The 20,013-nt window shown below is 51.2% G+C and overlaps 1 protein-coding gene across 2 annotated transcripts in view; it reads right to left on the bottom strand.

Annotated features, from left to right (window-relative positions):
* The window catches only part of RCSD1 (RCSD domain containing 1), a 71,335-nt gene that overhangs the window by 12,808 nt on the left and 38,514 nt on the right, over positions 1–20,013 (bottom strand). Inside the window, exons 2-4 of one of the 2 annotated variants that reach the window (XM_012928086.2) lie at positions 6,376–6,477; positions 5,499–5,588; positions 1,517–1,588 (exon numbers count right to left, since the gene is read on the bottom strand). In XM_012928086.2, coding sequence (XP_012783540.2) covers positions 1,517–1,588; positions 5,499–5,588; positions 6,376–6,477 — 264 coding nt within the window. The remainder of the gene's footprint in view (positions 1–1,516; positions 1,589–5,498; positions 5,589–6,375; positions 6,478–20,013) is intronic. The other variant, XM_058660593.1, reaches the window with a different exon arrangement.

The raw sequence follows: 20,013 nt of genomic DNA, 5'->3' as shown, positions 1-20,013 counted from the left end.
AAACAGCACGTGGTGAGGACTAAGGCAAGGGTCTGGCCCGCAGCTGGTCAGGCTCTCGGCATCTCGGGGGGGAGAGTCTCCAAGGGCATCCTGCTGGGCTTTCTGTGGCTGGCCAAGGAGGCCCCCACTGTGTAAGCATCAGACAGGCGAGTCCCCACCGTAAGGCCGTGCGCTAGGAAGATGGGTCTGGCCCATCTGCTTAACATGTGAACTTCAAGTGACAAACTACTCTAGCAAAGGAAAGTCAGGGGTTATAACACATCGGACAGACCATTTAAAGCAAAAAACATCTAGCCAATGACAGATGTCTCATTTCCTTCCCTACCTCGGCCCTGCCACCACAGCAAATTGTTAACAAAGCCAGGTTCCTTTGGTATTTGACTGACTTATGCTTCTATTCTTGAAAAGATGAAAAGAGTTAGGCACCCAAACCTTGTGCTCAAGTGGCTGTGTTTCCAAGATGACTTATGGATGACTGGCACAGGGCACGAGCCCAACACTACAGCATATGGAACATGGGAAACCAGCTCTGGTGCTGGGATGGGGTTAAGGGAGCTCTCTCTGTGTTGTGCTGGGGTGAGGAGGGAAGGGGGGATTCCAGGCTGTAGCCCTCAGCTGGCAGTCAGAAGGCATGCCGGAGTCCTGGGGCCCTTCCCAGAGGCCTCTGTTATGTGCATGGGTGGTCTGCGGCCCCTCTGTCCTCTCTGCACCTGGGGCAGAGCAGGGCATCTCAGGATGAACTAAACATCCAGGGAGATCCCAAAGAGTTCTCCTGGATCTGCAGGGTAGGCTCAGAGCTATCTTCAACGCACAGGGTAGAGACCAGGGCTGCTGCTGAGTGGATGTGCAGACAGTCCCCCTCCCTTTACTCCTACCCCTAGCAACAGAGTGACCCAGCTCCAACAACGCCAAGGCCAAGGAGCCCTGGACTGCAGCAGCAGGAGTGGGGCCCACACCTGCAGGTGAGATCCCGTCTATTTATGTTTGTGTATCTTTCATTCTATTAGGAGTGAACACCTTGTGTCCCCAACAAGATTGTGAGCTCCAGGGCAGAGTCTTTTGCCTCATGGACACTCCAGGCCTGCCATGGTCCCAGAAGGAAGGGGGCTGTGGGCACCAGGGTGACTGATGGAGATGCAGGGTAGCCTGTGCTGTAAGCAAGGCATTTGGCTATTGCAGTGCAGTGGGCAGCAGCTGTGTGGGGCTGAGATACTTCGGAGCAGCAGTTAGGCTCTGGGGAAGAGAGCTGGGCTGTTTCTGGAGCGTTTCCTGAAACCGTAACATTCTTTCCCCTTACAGCCCACGAACTATCCATTGGCCCATCAAGCACTGGGTGTTATTCCTGCCCCTGTTGAGAGCTGTGAGGCCCTCAACCCTTAGTCACTAGACAATTCTCAGGAGCCAAGCACCCAGGAAACACACAGGGCTACCCCAGGAGTCGCGGCAGGCAGACACATTCCAGATGAGAGCCAGAGCTGCACAAAAGGCAGCAGTGGGTAATGTATTCTGTGCTTACCTGAAGCTTTTCAATCAGAGGAGAACTCTTCACCTTGACCTTAGGAGGGTGGCTGGCATTGGGCGGTGATTTCTACAGAGCAAAGGGATCAAAACAAGCAGGTTGAGTGAGGTGAAAGCAGCTGGCTTCTAGCTGACGTCTAGAAGCCTCCAGCAAGCAGAAGTTGGTGTCACCTTGGACTGTGTCACTCAGTTCCACTGACTTCAGGGGGAGGCCGCCCCTCCTCTCCCTCCCTCCCTCATCTCACTGCAAGCTGCAAGTCAGGAGAGCCAGGACAGACATCTGAAAACCAGGAGGCCTCCTGGTCATGATGAGAGGCCCTGCACCTGCAAGGCCTTCACCTTGGGACCTTCCACTATCGGATGGAGCTTCCAAGAGATAGGGCAGCAATGACCATCTAACTCTGTTGGCCATAAAGGAAAACAAGGAAGCACAGGCCTGGCGTGAAACCAGGCAGGTATTCCTGGAGTCCCTCCCTCATACTTATGGAATTCTGCACAAGCACCCCCGGCACTTCCAATGGTACTGTTCATTATTACAATCCTCTGAAAGTAGAATGCTCATCGCGGTTGAGCACACATCTGTGGAATGTCTGCTGTGTTCCGGGCCCTGTGTGGGCTGCTCCAAAGTGACCATGACTTTGCCCCTGCCCCGCAGTAGCCATCATGGTGGACCCCACGTGCTGCAGAGCTGGCTGAGTGTGTGCTGGGATCACTTAAGGTAGGTTAGTTCAGGAACCCTGTCTGCCTTCCGATCCTGTGTTAGGAGAAAAGGTCAGCTTCCTCTTCTTCCTCTCTTTAAAAGATTATTTATTTATTTGAAAGTCAGAGCCACAAAAAAGGGATAGATGGTTCATCTATCTGCCGGATGGCCGCCATGACCAGGGCCATGCCAGGTTAAATCCAGGAGCCAATAGCTTCACCCAGATCTCCCATGTAGGTGTAGGGGCCCAAACACTTGGGGCCATGTGCTGCTCCTTTCCCCAGGCCATTAGTGGGGAGCTAGATCAGAAATGAAGCAGCCAGGCTAAGGACCAGCTCCTATGGGATGCTGGCATTGCAAATGATAACTTTATTCACTATGCCACAAAACCAGCACCAGCTCCTTGCTCTGAGATTTCCAAGACTTTGTGAGGAAAATGATGTGACAATACAGAAGGAGAGGACAGTTTTAAGGTATTGGATATCTTCAGGGCAAAGAAGGGATCGTTTTATAATTTGGAGCCTAGTACGTGTTACCTGTACCTCATTCCCAGTAAAAATTTCCACTAACTCTAACAAATCCTTCCAAAGTAACTGTGCATGCAGTTCTTGAGGGTGGCAGCAGGTGGCAGCATTTCTTTTATGGTTTAGCAGAAGGCTCCAGGGTTGGAGGGAAGCAGATCTATCTATGAAGGTCTGGAAAACAAGCTGGTTGTTTAGATGGGCGTGTTTCCCAGCTCCTTTCTGAGCTGATGAGGCAGGAAACATTTGCCTGATTCTTTCAAAGAGAAGTAGTCAGGTTCACCCTGCCTGCAAGAGGGATCTGCAGTCAGCAGGTGCTGCCCAGGGGCCTGTCTCCACCATCTTAGGCCCCAGCAGGTCCAGAGAGTGTCAGGGATCAAAAGCGATGGAATGAATCTTCGTTCTGGGAAGAGCATTAGGCCAGCTGCAGACTGCACTCCAGAAGTGCAGAAGCAGTAGAGGGGTCAGGCTGGGCCCAGCACTACTGCTGGGAAATTCTGGCCACTCAGGCTATTTCTATGAGGAACTCAAGGCCATGAGACCACAGATCCCCAGAGGCAGGGTTCTCCCTACGAGCAAGCAGCCTGCCACCCCAGGCAGGACTGAAGCCACCCAACCCATGCCCACACCTGCTCCACCCCCTCAACCGGGGAGGGGGCTTGGGCACAGTTGTTGAGGTGCCACTCGGACCACCCTCAACCTCCATTAGAATGTACAGGTTCAAGTCCTGGCTACCAATCTCCCTTCCTGATTATGGGTGCTCTGGGAGGCAGCCAGTGACGGCTCAAGTGGTTGAGTCCCTGTCACTCACATGGGGGACCTGGAAGGGGCTCCTGGTTCTCGGCTTGAGCCTTGGCCAGCCCTGGCAGTTGCATGCGTTTGAGTAGGTCTCTGTTCCCCGACTTTCAAATAAAATGAAAGTAAAACACACACACACAAAACAAAACAAAACAAAACAAAAACTTCAGAAAACACAAAACACCATCCTTCTGTCCCTTCACTGCTTGGTTACTGGATGTTGTGCAGCTCCTAGGTTGAGGTGCCCTGTGTGCCACAGGGTACAACCTATAACTCTATCGCTGCAGAACCCCTGGAAGAGAGCTGCTTAATCCGACCAGAACCCACCTGACTCACTCTGCTTTCATTCCAGGGAAGAAAACTTCTCCCCATCAGACTATATGACCTAGTTGGCCAGCGTCCCTGTCTCCATTTTGTAAATAAGGGAGTAGGCTCAGAATGGCTTGGTGACTCCTCCTGGGCCAAGCCTGGGTGATCAGTAACCACAGCCTCCACCTGCTGCATGGCAGCTATGCCACCCAGCCCAATGGGGAAGGCTTGTGAGCAGAGGCTGGTCCCCTGCAAGGAGAAGTCGGTGGTAGGCAACTTAACTCTGGCTGATAACCTGATGCGGCCTAGACCCGTCATACTGGCGCTTGAAGACAATCAGCCAAAACACTGCTACTTTAAACAGTGCTCCTGGGGACTCTTTCCCAGCACAAGTCCCTTGTTTGGTGTGAGAGGACAGAGGATTCTCAAAGCAACCAGGCTGTAAGCCCCCCACCCCGCCGCCCCAGCCTTTCCCACCAGGCCAGGAGCAGCCAACTCTTGACTTGATCTGCTGGGTATCTTGGGTTGACAAAAATCTTTGAAAACTGCTGCCATGCTCCGACTCTGTCACTTTATAGATGCAAGGCTTGCCTGGGACCACAACAGGCACCAAGGATGCTCATCCCCAGAATGGAACAGTTGGTGGAACAACCCAGGAGCTGAGCTGTCTTTTGGGGCCAGGCCCAACGATGTTAACTCACAGATCTACATCTCAGGCACGGACCTTGACAGTAGTTGAGGCGTGTGGGCTGCTGGGATGGGGCCACACTCCAGTAACTAGGGTTAGGTGAGTACGCAGGCTGGGACTCAGGGACTGTCTAGGACTTATGATTTCGGAGTCTTTATTATATTGGTAGCATTGGCTATTTCTTTCTTTTTTTTTTTTTTTAAAGATTTATTCATTTTATTACAGCCAGATTTACACAGAGGAGGAGAGACAGAGAGGAAGATCCTCCGTCCGATGATCCACTCCCCAAGTGAGCCGCAACGGGCCGATGCGCGCCGTTCCGAAGCCGGGAACCCGGAACCTCCCCCGGGTCTCCCACGCGGGTGCAGTGTCCCAATCCAGGCCACAAGCAGGGAGCTGGATGGGAAGTGGAGCCGCCGGGACTAGAACCGGCGCCCATATGGGATCCCGGGGCCTTCAAGGCGAGGACCTTAGCCGGGGGGGGGGGGGGGGGGCCTTCAAGGTGAGGACCTTAGCCGCTAGGCCACGCCGCCGGGCCCAGCATTGGCTATTTCTATCCAAGGCCAGCAGGGGCTCTGGTTTCCTGCTGGCCATCCAGAACAACCTCCAGCCTTCAGAAAGACATCGTAGAACCACAGGGTCTCCCATGTCACAGTTCTGTCTCCTGCCTTTCTCCACACTTTACTCCAAGGTGATCTGGGAATAAAGCATAGCTTTCTTCCCTCCTGAGTTCCATTCATTTTCTTTGCAGAAAGTCCCGGGCTTGTAGCACAGTGTCCTTGACCAATCCCAAGGGAACAGGGCGGGGCCTAGTTTCCAAAGTGAGGGATGGGCGGGGCGGGGAGCCAGCAGGGGAGGAGACTCCTCCCAGGATCTCAGTTGCAGGAGGAATCCCCAGGCAGGACCAAAGTGCCTCTTCCTCCAGGCAGTGGTGTCCTGGAGCCCGGGGGCCCACCGCACTTACCTCCTCGCCATTCTGGCCCAGCTCTACCTTGGGGGGGAACAAGGGGAGGGAGCAGGGCGGTTTTCTTCTTGTTGGTTTACTGGTTGGTGTCTAGAGGAGGGATGGTGACGGACAGACACACAGAGAGAAAGAGAGTGCTTATCAGGCAACAGGGAGGGAGAAGAAGGAGGTGGGGACCAGGGCAGGCAGGTTTGGGGGTGGGAGAGGATGATGCAATGTGGACACAGCCACAGACTGTTTAAATCAGCACCCCCTCAATGCCCACCCGGTTTGACTTCCAGCACCTCCTGTCATCCCTTTCCTGTTAGAGCATCTGTTTGTGCTGGAGAGCCACTGGCAGGAAACCATCTCAACAGGACCTCCACAGCCAGCCTGCAGGCACTCTCGTGATGTTCAAAAAAAGCTGGACTCATTGCAAGTGCCGAGGAGCCAGTTGGGCGAGTTATCCTTCAGCTCCAGGGCCTCGAGGAACCACCAGGCACCCTGATGTCCCCTGTAGCTCTCACACCCTATCACCAGCGACAGTCCGAACTCCCCTCTCCCCAAGGCTCAACTCTTCTTCCACTCTTCCCTGGGCTCTGTGATTCTTTTGGAATCCTTTGACACCCCTCGACCCCTTTCCTTTCCTGTTCCTGATTCCTAGGCTACAAGGTCAGACTCTTCTCTCTGAGCCCAACCTAGGGGCACAATTGGGCAAGATCTCAGCCTGCCGGATGATGGGGAAGAAACGGAAGGCAGACTCCCATCTCTAAGGCAAGGCCTTTCAGCTCTCCGCCCCATTTCCCCCACTGCTTCTTGCACAGGGAAGCCTCCCTCTGCTGAGGCACCTTCATCCAGCCTCTCACAGAGAAAGGGGTGCTGGAGCCCCTAGACTTACCTCCTTTGCAGCAGCTGCCTGCTCCCTAAAGCGCCCGGCCAGCTGGGCCACCGATGGGGATGCTGAGCTGTCCACATTAGCATTGATTTCTGCCGGTCTTTCCTAGAAACACAAGAAGCAAAAATGATTCAGCAAATGTGCACTGGACTTTCCTCAGCTGGTGCCATGCAAGGCCAGGGATGCTGGGATGCTGTGATGATGTGATCTAAAGAGGAGGACAATGGCAATTAGGTATTTTTTTTTTAAGATTTGTTCATTTTTATTGGAAAGCCGGAGAGACAGAGAGGAAGATCTTCCATCTGATGGTTCACTCCTCAAGCGGCCGCAACGGCTGGAGCTGAGCCAATCCAAACTCAGGAGCCAGGAGCTTCTTCTGGGTCTCCCACATGGGTGCAGGATCCTTGACTCTTTTCCCAGGCCACAGGCAGGGAGCTGGATGGGAAGTGGGGCTGCCGGGATTAGAAGCAGCGCCCATATGGGATCCCGGGCATGCAAGGTGAGGACCTTAGCCACTAGGCTATTGTGCAGGGCTGGCAATTAGGTATTTCAACAGCATTTGCCAACTTGTTCCTCTGTGCAAACCTCCTGGAAGACTGTTCTGGCAACCACATTTGAGCAACATCTACAATGTGCTTGGCTCGGGGTGTGCCTCTGGGCACCTGGGGGCAGATGCAATTTGGTGCAGTCTTGGAGGGGTGCCCGCAGGTTTTGGAGGCAGCACAGACCGCTGGCTTCTCATTCCACAAAGATCTCAGGAGAAGAAGGCCGCAGTGTAAGAGTATCACTTCCTTGTTCAGCTTGGCCAAATGCGTTTGGAGAGAGGGACCTTCAGTTGTAATGAAATAGGATGAACAAATGTGCCTTATTGAGTAGTGTTTTAAAAGATATGTTTCTTTGAAAGGCAGAGCTTGAAAGAGAGAGAGAGAAAGAGAGAGAGCACACTTCCATCTACCGGTTCACTCGCCAAATGGCTGCAAGAGTTAAGTTGAGACCAGGAGCCAGGAGCACACTCCTGGTCTCCCGCATGGGTGGCAGGGACCCAAGCACTGGGCCATCACCTGCTGCCCCCCTGCGCATTCATCAGCCAGAAGCTGGATCGGAAGTAGAGGAGTTAGTGTGACCCAGGCACCTGATGAGGAATGCAGGGGTGCCAAGCAGCAACACAGCCACTGAGCCAAATGCTTGCCTTAGCTAAATGGTTTTCTTTGTATCTTTTTTTTTTAATTTAAAATCCAAGAGATATGATGTTTCTATTGTCACTGTGATGGTGGCATTTCTTTTTTTTTTTTTAAGATTTATTTATTTTTATTGCAAAGTCAGATATATATTTATAGAGAGAGAGGAGGAGAGACAGAGAGGAAGATCTTCCGTCCGATGATTCACTCCCCAAGTGAGCCGCAACGGGCCAGTGCTGCACCGATCCTAAGCCAGGAGCTTCTGGGTCTCCCACGCGAGTGCAGGGTCCCAAGGCTTTGGGCTGTCCTCGCCTGTTTTCCCAGGCCACAAGCAGGGAGCTGGATGGGAAGTGGAGCTGCCGGGATTAGGACTGGCATCCATATGGGATCCTGGCGCATTCAAGGCAAGGACTTTTGCTGCTAGGCCATGGCGCTGGGCCTGATGGTGGCATTTCTTATACAAATTTATCTCCTCCCTGCTTTAGGTCCAGCCTGTAGCTGGGAGAAGTTGGGCAATAATCTGTCCAAGTTTGTCTCTGTCTTTCCACAGGTCTTCTGTCCCAACGGAGTCACAACACAGTCTCCTGCAAGCTTGCACACTGTACCCTCCCTCCCCACCGACGCAGTCTGTGTTTGCAGGGTCTCCAAGCTCTCTTACTTGCCTGCATCCTCCACAGCAAATATCATCAGTGTGCTTTATGCTGCTGTTTCCTCGGAGCAGGGCGGGCGGACCCTCCTACCTTCACCTTCCGCCACCCCCTGCCGACCAACTCCAAGCTAAGGAAATGTGGGGGGGAGGGGGTAAAGCTTTGAGGAGGCTTTGTTTAGAGTTGGGAAACAGCTGCTGGAACCATGAACCTGCTGCTCTGAAGGAAGGATTAGGGCTGAACTCACCTCCCCCGTCCTGCCTAAACCCCCACGCTGGTATTGCTTAAAGTATTATGAGGCTTGGTTTCTACACACCACTGGCAGGAAGCCGCAGCGCCCGAGTGCCATCCCCAATCGTGCACCCGTCCAACCTGGGAGCAGACAGGGGCTGGCACTTACTCCTCCCCCAATAGTGGAGACTTTAGAGAGCATGTGTGGTCAACTCAGCCGCTCTTGGCAGCTTAGTGTGTCCATCTGTCTTGCTTCCTGGCCGTGTAACAGACTGGCCTCTGTGTCCGCTGCTATTTATTGCCCAGGTTCTGCTGATGGTGCACTTCACCTCGGCTTCAGAGGCGCCAATCACTGGCGGTGTAGGAAGGCACGCTCTGGTTAAAAATAGAGCAGTATAGGAATCAACCACTCCTCCCCAACTTCCCTGTCTCAAACAGGGCTTGGCAAGGGGTTCAGCGGAGAGAGAACTACGAGGCTTCTGGAAGTATTTAGGGCTTAAGAGGCTGGGTAGCGGGAAAGACTACAATAGGTCTGCATGTGTTTTACTGGAGCCAAGTGAGCGAGTTTTCTTTAGACACTAGAAGGTCTAAATCCATTCACCAGTCCTGGTAGAGACACTGCCCATGCTCTGCTGCAGGAGGTGGACTGATGGCTACCTTCTGCCAGCTGGACACGCTGAGAGTCAGGGGGCCAAGGAGACTAGCTAGCATCACACAGGAGAATCTCTGAAACGCACAACTCCAACTGCTGAGCAGCAGGCTGCTTTGTAAACTATCAACAGCTTTGCAAACTAAAAAGTGCTGTTTAAATCTCAAAATCAGTAGTAGCCATTGGTTGCAATGGAGGAAGATGGTCTTGGAGACACAAGTGTGGCTCAGCCTGTTGGAGGCTTTGCTTGGATTTATGCCTTGCAGTTCTTCTAGGAGCAGCTACCGACCTCCTTCCAGGGGTTCAAGGCCATGCTGGCTCAGCCACAGGCCGGGTAGCGCCCTCAGTCCTGATGACATGGTCTTGGTGAGGCCATACTCTCACCTTGATTGTGTTTTGGTTCTGAGAAGGACTCAAGGTGCCCATCCACTCTCAGACTGTCCTAGGCCCCCACCAGCTTCCCCAGGATTAAATGATCTGTTTTTTCCCTTGCTCCTATGATAAGCATGGAATGTCTCATTCAAAGCTGGCTTCTTCCCATTCCTTCTATCCAACCAGTTGGCCAGTCTCAGGGCTCAGGCACCTGACACCCTCTGGTAACCCTTGTGGGTCTCACCCCATTGCAATTCTCTCACCACACTTCCTGCTTGCATTTACCCTCGAGTCTTGATGACTGCCTGGATGGAACTCAGCCTGTCCTTTCTCCTCCAACAGATCTCTGTGCCTTGCACCTGCTCTCAGACTCATCTTCCTTTGTATCCTCTTTAGCCTGCCAGTGTCTTTACAGATCCCAGATCTCCTGGGCCCAGCTCGTGCTCACCAAGCCCTTCCTGCCACCATCCCACCTTGATTGGAAGGCAGGCTGTGGTTACAGTTTGACTTAGCCAAAGCCAGGAGTAAAACCACTGCTAGTGCTTCCATTTCTATGGGACTTTGTCCCAAGAACTGTAGAGTCCTGGGTTTGGGCAGCCTGGCACTTCCTGCCCCTCGCCTCCAATGGTTGCCATATGAGTAAACACAATTTGGATGCTGCTGGCCAGCTATGTGGTGGATCTCTGTATGCAGGCCAGTGAGGAGCTCTTTGTACCTTCTGGGCTTATTGCTGTTTCTCCATCTTCCTCCTTGCTCCAAGACCTAAGGGTTTACCATTCTCTGAACCACAGTGTAAGGAAACCTAGTACCAGGGAGGTCTCATTGTCTAGTTTAAGGCAAGAAGCAATGCATGGGCTATTCCTGGGGCTGAGGAACCCTTATACTTGGCTCAAAAGAAGATCTTCCTGCTCACCAAAAACAGGTCAGGGAAGGCAACGCTTCAAAGGTAGAAATCATGCTTGTATCTTTAGTCCTTTAAAATGGGAAGAGATCTTAAGATGTTCATGCAAGGTGTTCCTCCCCTTTCAGTATGGTCACGCTGAAACCATCACTTCAAAAGGATCATCAGAACCTTATGGGGATACTGCAAAGACTCCAGAATCTTCCTTTGCAGTGTTCACACTATACCTTGGTTCTCCAGTTCATCCCTGTATTTGGCCAGCGCCATCCTCAGAGAATGGATAGTACACTGGACTGGGATCCAGGTGGTCTTCTGTTCCACCTAGAAAACTTGCTCTATGGGGAGACGCCAAGCTCCCCCTTCAACGGTTCTCACCTCTTCCAGAAGGGGAACTGGGGCCAGAGTTGCCAAGTCATTTGCCATTCAAGCTAGCAGGTGCTAGCACGACAATGTTCTGGGTTCTAGAGCTCTAGCTCTCTCTACACCAGTAGATTATCCTGACTCTGCTCCTTTGATGAAAGATTTTTGCAGACTATTGTGAATAAACATTTACTGTTGTAGGCCATGGGGTCTAACTGTGAGCAAGACACAATTTTTGTCCTTCCAGAGTTTTTATTCTAGAAGAGAAGCAAACAAAAAGCATATATGAAGATACTAAAAATTTTTCCAAAGAAAATTCAAGGATAAGGTCAGTTTTTGGCGCAAAAAACTTCTGAAATGCATGCATAGGTTTTTCATTCTCCAAGAGCTTTCTGAAGAGAGTTTGTATTTAGAAAAATGCATCAGACAATTTGTTACTTGTTAGAAAAAGATAAAAGAGGGCACAGTCTCTGTGGGGTGTGGGAACATAGCTCCTGGAAGGGAAAAAAATGGGAAAAAAGATGAGAGGAAAAGTCTGAACAGAAGTACAGACAGAACAAAGGTTGAGAGATGGAGAAGAACAGAGCGTGGCAGGGACACCCGCGGAGACGAAGGTGAGAGGTCGGCTACCAAGGATGGAAGAGAATAGGAGTGGTGAAGGCCAAGAGAAGGACTCTGGTTGGGCAGAGGGGAGATGTGGAGTAGACCAGGCTAGGAGCAAGGCCATGATGAAGAGAGGGTTTGGAGGTGAGACTGCTGGGAGTTCCCAAAATGCAGTTGGTTGTGGGGAGTAAGGGGAAGTGGGTTCCTGGTTGTCTGACTTGGATGATGGCGTGCGTGAGCTGGGGGGACAGAGGTAGGTGGAGTGAATTCTTTCTTGGTCATAGACACTTGAAAAGCTGCATCCAAGTGGAGATGTAGCAGAGAACAGTCAAATGTACAGCTGGATCAGGCCGGAAACAAGGTGTTTAGAGTCACGGGTAGTTGAAGCTGCAGGATGAAACAAAATTAAAGGAAACCGTGGGGAAGAGAAGAAGAGCTTGTTGACAGAGCTCTGGGTGTCTTGAGCTGACACAGAGCTGGTTTCACTTGCGAAGAAGGGACTGCCTCTGTTGCTCTGGATGCTGCCATTTTAGTGCCACCATGCGTTGCTACCAGGCAATGTACCATGGTACATTTTGGTGTACCATGCAGCTGGGACAGTGATGGAGGGTCACAAATTCCAGGTGTCACACATGAGTGTTGTGGCCCTCATCCTTTCTACTGGATCTTTCATTCACCCCACATGAGCATTGTGAAGAACACACCGGCATAACAGTGTTGGCCTCCAGGAGTGGACAGCCTTTTCTGGGAATGGTGGGTGGTGCGACTGTAGAGGAGATGAGGGAGAACAGTAACAGACAAGGCACAGGAATGGGAACAGCTACATGTGAACAGGTGCATACGAGCAAGTGTTTCACCCAAGACCAAAACAGTCTCAAAGATTCCTAACTTACCCCACTATGGGCTTGATCCCCAATCCACACACCCTTGTGGGCTTTAGGAATCGGCAAGAGGCTGGCAAGACTTTGGCTTCTGTAACGCTATCCAAGAAAACAACCAGTTGATATCCTCTGCTCCCCAAAGGGCCCAAATACACATTGTGTCCCTCACTGAGATCTCCAGGGCTTCCTGGAGATTCCCTCCCCAGACTTGGCCTTGATGCTCAGTGGTCTTTGCAGTACTTAGCAGCCCTCTGTCAGTGGGACACAGTCCTGACTGCTTTAATGGTGTTAAACCAGTGTGGGCCACAGCACTGCATGCCTGGGAGGGCCCTCTGGTGGCCAGTGGGCTTAGTGCAGGGTTAGAGTCACAGCATGGATGATGGTTGGAAGGAGGGACAGGTTCATTTCAGATATCATTATAGTGATGGGACAACAGATAACGGGAATGTATTCTACCAAGCCTGTGCACAGGTATGCCAGCAGAAGGAGAGAGATGATCTTGATGATTCTAGTAAGAGAGGACAAGCAGAGAGAGCGAAAGTCGGAGAAGCAACTCAGAGTAGACCCGGTTTCAGCCTTGCCTCTGACATATGTTGAACCTCTCTGAGCCTTAGCTTCCTCATTTGCAAATGAACATCCATGAGCTCCTGCTCCAGCCCGTGATGTCATGTGTCCTTTTTCCGTAGGCTTCCCCACTCTTCTTTCATGGAAAGCAAAACACGGGCCAATACGAATCCAAGTTACACTGGCAATTTCGTAGTGCTCTATGTGGGACATAGTACAGGTCCATGCTCTCCACATGCTCATGCCATAGCCTTGGACAAGTTCCCCAACTTCTTTGTGCTTCTGTTTTCCACTTATAAAAAGTGGATATGGTGGTGATGATCAATGATAATGGTGCTGGTGGTACCTGTGATACAGAGTCATGAAATGAGAATGAGTTTCTGCTCCTGAACCGTTTTGAAGGAAACCTGGCACGTGGGAAGTGAGTGCCTAAGGGCTGTCATTGAATGTTTCTGCTCCTGAACTGTTTTTTTTATTATTATTTAAAAAAAATTTATTTATTTTATTACAAAGTCAGATATACAGAGAGGAGGAGAGACAGAGAGGAAGATCCTCCGTCCGATGATTCACTCCCCAAGTTACCGCAACGGCCAGTGCTGCGCCGATCCGAAGCCGGGAACCAGGAACCTGCGGGTCCCCCACACGGGTGCAGGGTCCCAAGGCATTGGGCCGTCCTCGACTGCTTTCCCAGGCCACAAGCAGGGAGCTGGATGGGAAGTGGAGCTGCCGGGATTAGAACTGGCGCCCATATGGGATCCCGGGGCGTTCAAGGCAAGGACCTTAGCTGCTAGGCCACGCAGCCGGGTCCTCCTGAACTGTTTTGAAGGAAACCTGGCATGTGGGAAGTGAGTGCCTAAGGGCCAGAAGCCACCTTGCACATGGTGAGAAATGTCCAGAACTGCATCTGATCTTCTCTTGTCTATCCATTCCCTCTAGGGAAGAGAAGAGCTAGGGGGAGCTCCAGCCAGAAAAGATATTCTCTGTGTACTTCCAGGCATTTTTCTCCTCAACAATGGGCCATCTTGACAGAGCTGTTTTGGTGTGTTATTTTATTGCCAAGGAAGGCACTTCACAGATTCTCATGCTATCCATGACCTTATAGAATCCTGGGGAAACCAATAGGCATGGTAGGTAGCAATTAAAAGGTAACAAGAACTAAGATTAATTAAAGGGCTATTTAGGGCCATGACGTGGGTCATGAGCAACCCTATATATCTCAGCTGTGCAAGGATCTGGGTCAGATCCAAGCAACACCCACAATAACCAGGTCAAATCCCTTCATGGGTGAAAGGAGCGACAAAGTGTGACAGACCCCCAACATGACAGTCTCCAATCTTGAAAAGGAATAGAGATCTGGTATGTGCTTCGTGTTGCGACAGAAGCTAGCCCTCAAAGACCACCTTCACAAACTCTACAGGGCAAGCAAATCCATGGAGACAGAGGAGTACAAGCTGTCCGGAATGGAAGACAAGAGGTAGGAGTAGTAGCTAAATGCATGGAGTTTCTTCTTTATTGACTGATGGAAATGTTATCAAATTAACTGTGTTGACGGTTGCACACTTCTGTAAATGTAGAAGTCATTTAATGGTACGTTTCAAGTCTGAATTGCATGGCATACCCATTATATCCCAATAAAACCACTATTTGAAAAGTGTTAAGTCTGTATACCCAGTGTGAACAGAACCTGATAGCCTGGGGGTAGGAAGGACCAATAGAAAAAAAAAAAAAAAACAGCTTTTGAGTCGGCATTATGACTTAGAGGATAAAACACTGCCTGGGATGCCAGCATCCCATATGGGCACCAGTTTGATTCCCAGCTGCCCCACTTTTGCTCCAGTTTCCTGGTAATACGCTTAGGAAAGCAGCAGAAAATGACCTATGTTCTTGGGTTTCTGCCATCCACAAAGGAGTTCCAAAAGAGAAATCTTGGCTTTGGTTTGGCACAATCCTAGCCATTACAGCCTTTGGGGGAGGAAATCAGGAAATGGAAGGTCTCTCTCTGTGTCTCCTTCTGTAACTCTGTTTTAAGATAAATGAAACACCTGTTTTTGTTCCCACATTCCTGCCTTTCCTTATGTTCAGCATCCTCCATCCACACACAGTTTTTCATTTCTCCCATCATGCTTTGCAGTTACAGTCACCTCTGGCAAGTCTCTTTGAAGCCTCTACTGTGGGTTGATTATGAAACCAGGTCGTGGGCCAGCACGGTGGCTCAAATGGCTAATCCTCTGTCCCATGGCACCGGCATCCCATATGGACACTGGTCCTCGTCCCGGTTGCTCCATTTCTTATCCTGCTCTCTGTGTATGGCCTGGGAAAGAAGAGGAGGATGCCCCAAGGCCTTGCACTCCTGCAGCCACATCAGAAGGAGACCCAGAAGAGGCTCCTAGCTCCCAGCATCAGATCAGCTCAGCTCCAGCCATTGCACCCATTTGAGGAGTGAACTAGCGGATGGAAGATCTCTCTCTCTCTGTGTCTCTCCTCTGTAAGTCTGCCTTTCAAATAAATAAAATAAATCTTTAAAAAAAAATGGAACTGGGTCCCTTCTGGGTCTGTGAAGAGGACACATGAACTTGGTGTCAAGTGCTGGCGCAGGGCCTGACACGTGGGAGACCTTCTCTGTATGATGGCTCCCTCAATCATTCATATATTCAGTTGAACAGTCTTTGAACAGCTTCTAGAGCCCTGGCACTGTCAGGGGCTATAACAGAGGAAGGTCCACAGTGCTGGCACTCACAGAACCCTAGTAGAATTAAAAGGCAGATTTGCAATAAAACCATCACAGTGGAAAAAAACCATAGCTGAACCTGAGAAAGACACAGCACTGCGAGGGAAGCTTAGAAGGGGCACTCAGTATGCCTGGCTGGACCAGGGAAAGAACACAAAGGAAGTGTTGGTTAAGCAGTTGAGAAGGATGCAAGGAGCTTTCCAGGTGAGAAGGTGGATGAGGGGAGGGAGAGGAGGGCACGCACTGGGCACAAGGGACTGGCGCAGGCACACAGGGTCCAAAGCATGGATGAGCAAGCCACCTTCAGGAAACTCCAGTTCAAGACAACCGAGGGAAAAAATGAGACAGAATAGATGGGAAGGCCTTGAAGAGTGGCTTGTTCAGGGTAAGGTGTTTCTGCATTTTAATTCTGGCTCCAGAACTAACGAACTGCATGGATGACATTGATCATGTTACTTGGTGTCTACCTGTCTCGGTTCCCACATTGACAATAGCAGGCCTGTGTTGTATCTTGTGGCATTGTGCTGGGCACCTGGGATGTTAGAGCCCTCCCAGTGATGTACACTGTGTCCTCCATGCCAGCTCAGCACAGCGCCGGGGCTCCAGAAAAGGCATGCGCTCGGGCTGGGCCACAGCTCTCCTCCTTACACCAGGAAGAACAGGGAAGCTGTGCAAGGATGATTCTGGAGGCAGACACTGCAGCAGCACACATTTCAATCCAGTTTGGGGATACTGGGCAATCAAAGGAATCTCTGCTACTCTTGGAAAGCAGATTTGCTCTTATTAAAAAGAGGTTTATGGGGCCCGGCGCAGTAGCTTAGCGGCTAAAGTCCTCATCTTAGATGTGCCAGGATCCCATAGAGGCACTGGTTCTAATCAGGGTGGCCCCGCTTCCCATCCAGCTCCCTTCTTGTGGCCTGGGCAAGCAGTTGAGGACGTTCCAAAGCCCTAGGACCCTGCAGCCCGCATGGGAGGCAGCTCCTGGCTCCTGGCTTTGGATTGGCTCAACACCGACTGTTGTGGCCACTTGGGGAGTGAACCAGCGGATGGAAGATCTTCCTCTCTGTCTCTCCTCTTCTCTATATATCTGACTTTCCAATAAAACAGGAAACTGGAGTCAGGAGCTGAAGATAAGGCCCAGGTGGGCTAGGTGACATAGGCATCTAACTGCTCGGCCACATACCTGCCTCACCTAGGGACATTTGGAAAGCAGCGTGGATGAGGCTCTGACCTCCAGATGCTAAAGCCCAGTTGGTTCTCTCCAAATGGAAATACAGAACAAGGATTCAGCCAAGGCAGAAGACAGCCCAGAGGTGGACCCAAGCATGCAAGGCCCCACGGGCTGCATAATGTCCTACAGGTGGCTTTAGCCCAGGCTCCCCTCAGGCGTGAGCAGAATTATAGAGGCTGGAGACCCACAATGAGGTGGGGTCAGTGGAGGGAGAGCTCTCGAAAGTCACCGAAAGCCATCCAGGAGGAAGGATGGCTGAGCAGTCAGGCAGGGGCAGGGCACAGCCAAAGTGTTGTCCAGATTTCTGGCCCTGGTTTCTGGGTGGACAGTGATGTCACTAACTGACAAGAAGGAGCCTGGGGAAGGCTCAGAGCCAAAAAGAAAGGAAAGACCAGCAAGTCATGGGAAGAGGGTGTGGACAGGGGTCACGAATGGCGCAGAGGGCCCAGGACAGACCCTGACGCCTGAGAGTCTAGCAGTCAATTGAACCCAGCATTGAACTTGGCTCATGTTACGAGGTGACAGCAGAGTCTGAAGACAGGCAAGGAGAGCCAAGGCCACACAGGCAGTGGGAGGGAGCCGGACTGAGGACACAGAACCAGCAGCCTCCCCGGGGGTAGGCATAGCCATTGCCCTCTTGTCCTTCTCTTCCCATCAGAGCAGGTGCACGGGCCAAGAAGCAGTCCAAATTTGGTCTTGTTCTTTGCAGGGCAAAGGGGAAGAGTGCGGAGCTGGCTTGGGTGATTGGGACAGCACCCCCACACCTTGGTCAATGAGGAATGTACAATTTATCACTCTGGGAAGTGCTGGGCCTGCCTGTCGCAAAGTACCCTCAGGCTGGCAGATCCAGTCTTGGTTTCACTGAATGCTCACCCCGCCAGCCCCCCTGCCCAGGCACCACCTCTCCTGGGTGTCCCTACATCTACACCCTTCAGGGAGACCATTCCTACTTCTTGAGCTGTGGGACAGTGTGTGATGTCCTGGGGTCTGGGACATTACTCTCCTGGCAGCAGCAGAAAGTGCAAGCTGCCTTCTCAGATTAGAACCAGGCTCCTGGGGTCCCGGCCAGCCTCCCTCCCAGCCAGCTGCAGCCTCTCACGTTACAATGACTCTTCTCCTCACCTCCCTCAGGCTCTGAAGCCAGCTGTGTTCTGGAGCCAGTCCCTGAGCAGGGAGCCCCTCAGGACACACTATAGTTGGGTGTGGCATAGCAGGGTGTGATTCTTATCCTTCTGGGCTCTGTCCTAGAGCAGCACACCAATGGGGGAGAAGGGACACATGCTCACCTTGCCATGGGGGTCCCATCACACACACAATAACAACTCCAACAACTGCGGTGACCCAAGGTCCACTACTGAGGCCACCAAGGTGCAGGAGTACATTCCAGGCTCAGAAAAAACAAAACAAAACAAACAAACAAAAACACCCAAAATCACCCAAGGAAGGAGTCCCTTTATTAACCCTGCTGGACTGAGGAAACTGAGGCATAGAGAGGCTAAGAAGCTTCTAGAAAGGTGGACAGAACGAGCAATGGCAGGAATGTTCCCTGGAGTGACTCTGAAATACTTGCTTGAAACCCTCTCATCTGTCCATCAGTGAATCACTTCATGGAACCCTGCGGGGGAACAGGGCTTTGAATGGGGCTTCCCATTCTTCTGTCTGTTTTTTTTTGTTTGTTTGTTTTGTTTTTCTTTTGTTCTTTTTTTTTTTTTTTTTTGAAAAGCTTCAGAAATTGTGAAGTTTCTAAACTTAAGTGTTTGCTTTGAAAGAGAAAGAAAGAGAAACAGAGCTCCCACCCAGTGGCTCTCTCTCCAAGTACCCGTGACCAGCAGGGCTCGGCCAAAGCCAAATCCAGGAGCCAAGACTTCAGTCTGGGTCTCCAAGGTGGGCGGCAGGAGCCTGACCACTTGAGCCATCACAGCTGCTTCCATGGACCTGCATTAGCAAGCAGCTGGAGTCAGGGGCCAGGGGCCAGAGGCCAGTACCAAAGCCAGGCATTCCCACATGGCACACAGGCGTCTTCACTGGCATCTTAACCACTAGGCCAGAAGCCCGCCCCAGGCCTTGGGACTTCTGAAGGTTCCTGGGCTCATTCTCCAGAAGTTTAGGACTGACCTGAAGTGACAGGGCAGGCAGATTCAAGCATGCCCAGAACAAGCAAAGGGCTAGTCCTACGGAAGCCAACGGGCCTTGGCTCTTGTTAACAAATTAGGAAGAACAAAACAAAACAAAACAAAACATTTTCTACTTCAGTAAAATCATGACTGCACCAATGGTTATGCTTGATCAAATTGCCGATTTTTTTTTAACAATTCAATTTTTTTTTTTTTAGAAGTAGAGAGATAGAGAGCTGTTGTCTGCTGGTTCCCTTCCCAAGTGCCCTTGGGGAACCAGGACTAGATTGAGGCCCAAGTCAGAAACTGGGAGCTCAATCCAGGCCTCCTAGGTGGGTGACAGGAAGCCAACCAGCCGAGCTCTCACTGCTGCCTGCCAGGGCTTGCATTAGCAGAAAGCTGGAGTCAGGAGTTGGAGCCAAGGATCAAACCCAAGCCATCCAATGTGCAACATGACCATCTTAACCCACATCTTAGCCACTGGGATCACCTACATGCTGCTAAATTTCCAATTATTATTATCTGGTCAGTCATGATGCTTCAAAAATTCCAGCTAAGAAGCCCTATAGCCCCCAAATCAAGACACTGTCAATGGTTTGAAGTTACAAAGTCATTAGACGATCAGCAAACGGAAGACATTTTCTCACATCCGCCATTTACATGCTTGACCCTGATTTCAGTTGGAACTAACGCACAGGGAAGTGTCTAATTTGCAAGCAGCAGAAGGAAAGTAGCTTGGATCAGGGTAGTACCAGAAGAGCACACATTTAAACGTTTGTAAGCCACTGAACTCACAGATCTGTCTAAACATATCACAAAACCCCAGGAAGACTCTCCAGGAGCCCATAATCTGGAAAATGGCATTAGAGCATCCTTCAAGCACAGCTGTGCTGCGGATTTGTCTGGCAAGCCCTCCTGGAGGCTCCCATTGGCCCACTCCTTCCCTGCCCCACTCAGGCTGATTTGGCTGCTCCTTCTTTTTGTTTTACAAATTCTGGACTTTTTCCTCCTGTACTCCAGAGCTCCCATCAGGTGCTCAGGCTACAGCCCTCATGAGAGAGGGCGCGGATGTTGCGGGAGACATACAAGGGAGCTTTGTGAATAATGGAACTAAAAGATAAGTTTATTTTGGAGAAAAATTTTGAAATCTACCCATAGGAGGAGTTCTCAGAGGCTGACGGA

Source organism: Ochotona princeps, chromosome 2, assembly GCF_030435755.1.
Source record: "Ochotona princeps isolate mOchPri1 chromosome 2, mOchPri1.hap1, whole genome shotgun sequence".
NCBI lineage: Eukaryota > Metazoa > Chordata > Mammalia > Lagomorpha > Ochotonidae > Ochotona > Ochotona princeps.
Note: the sequence above shows the minus strand (reverse complement) of the source record. Positions and strands in the feature narration are given on the sequence as shown.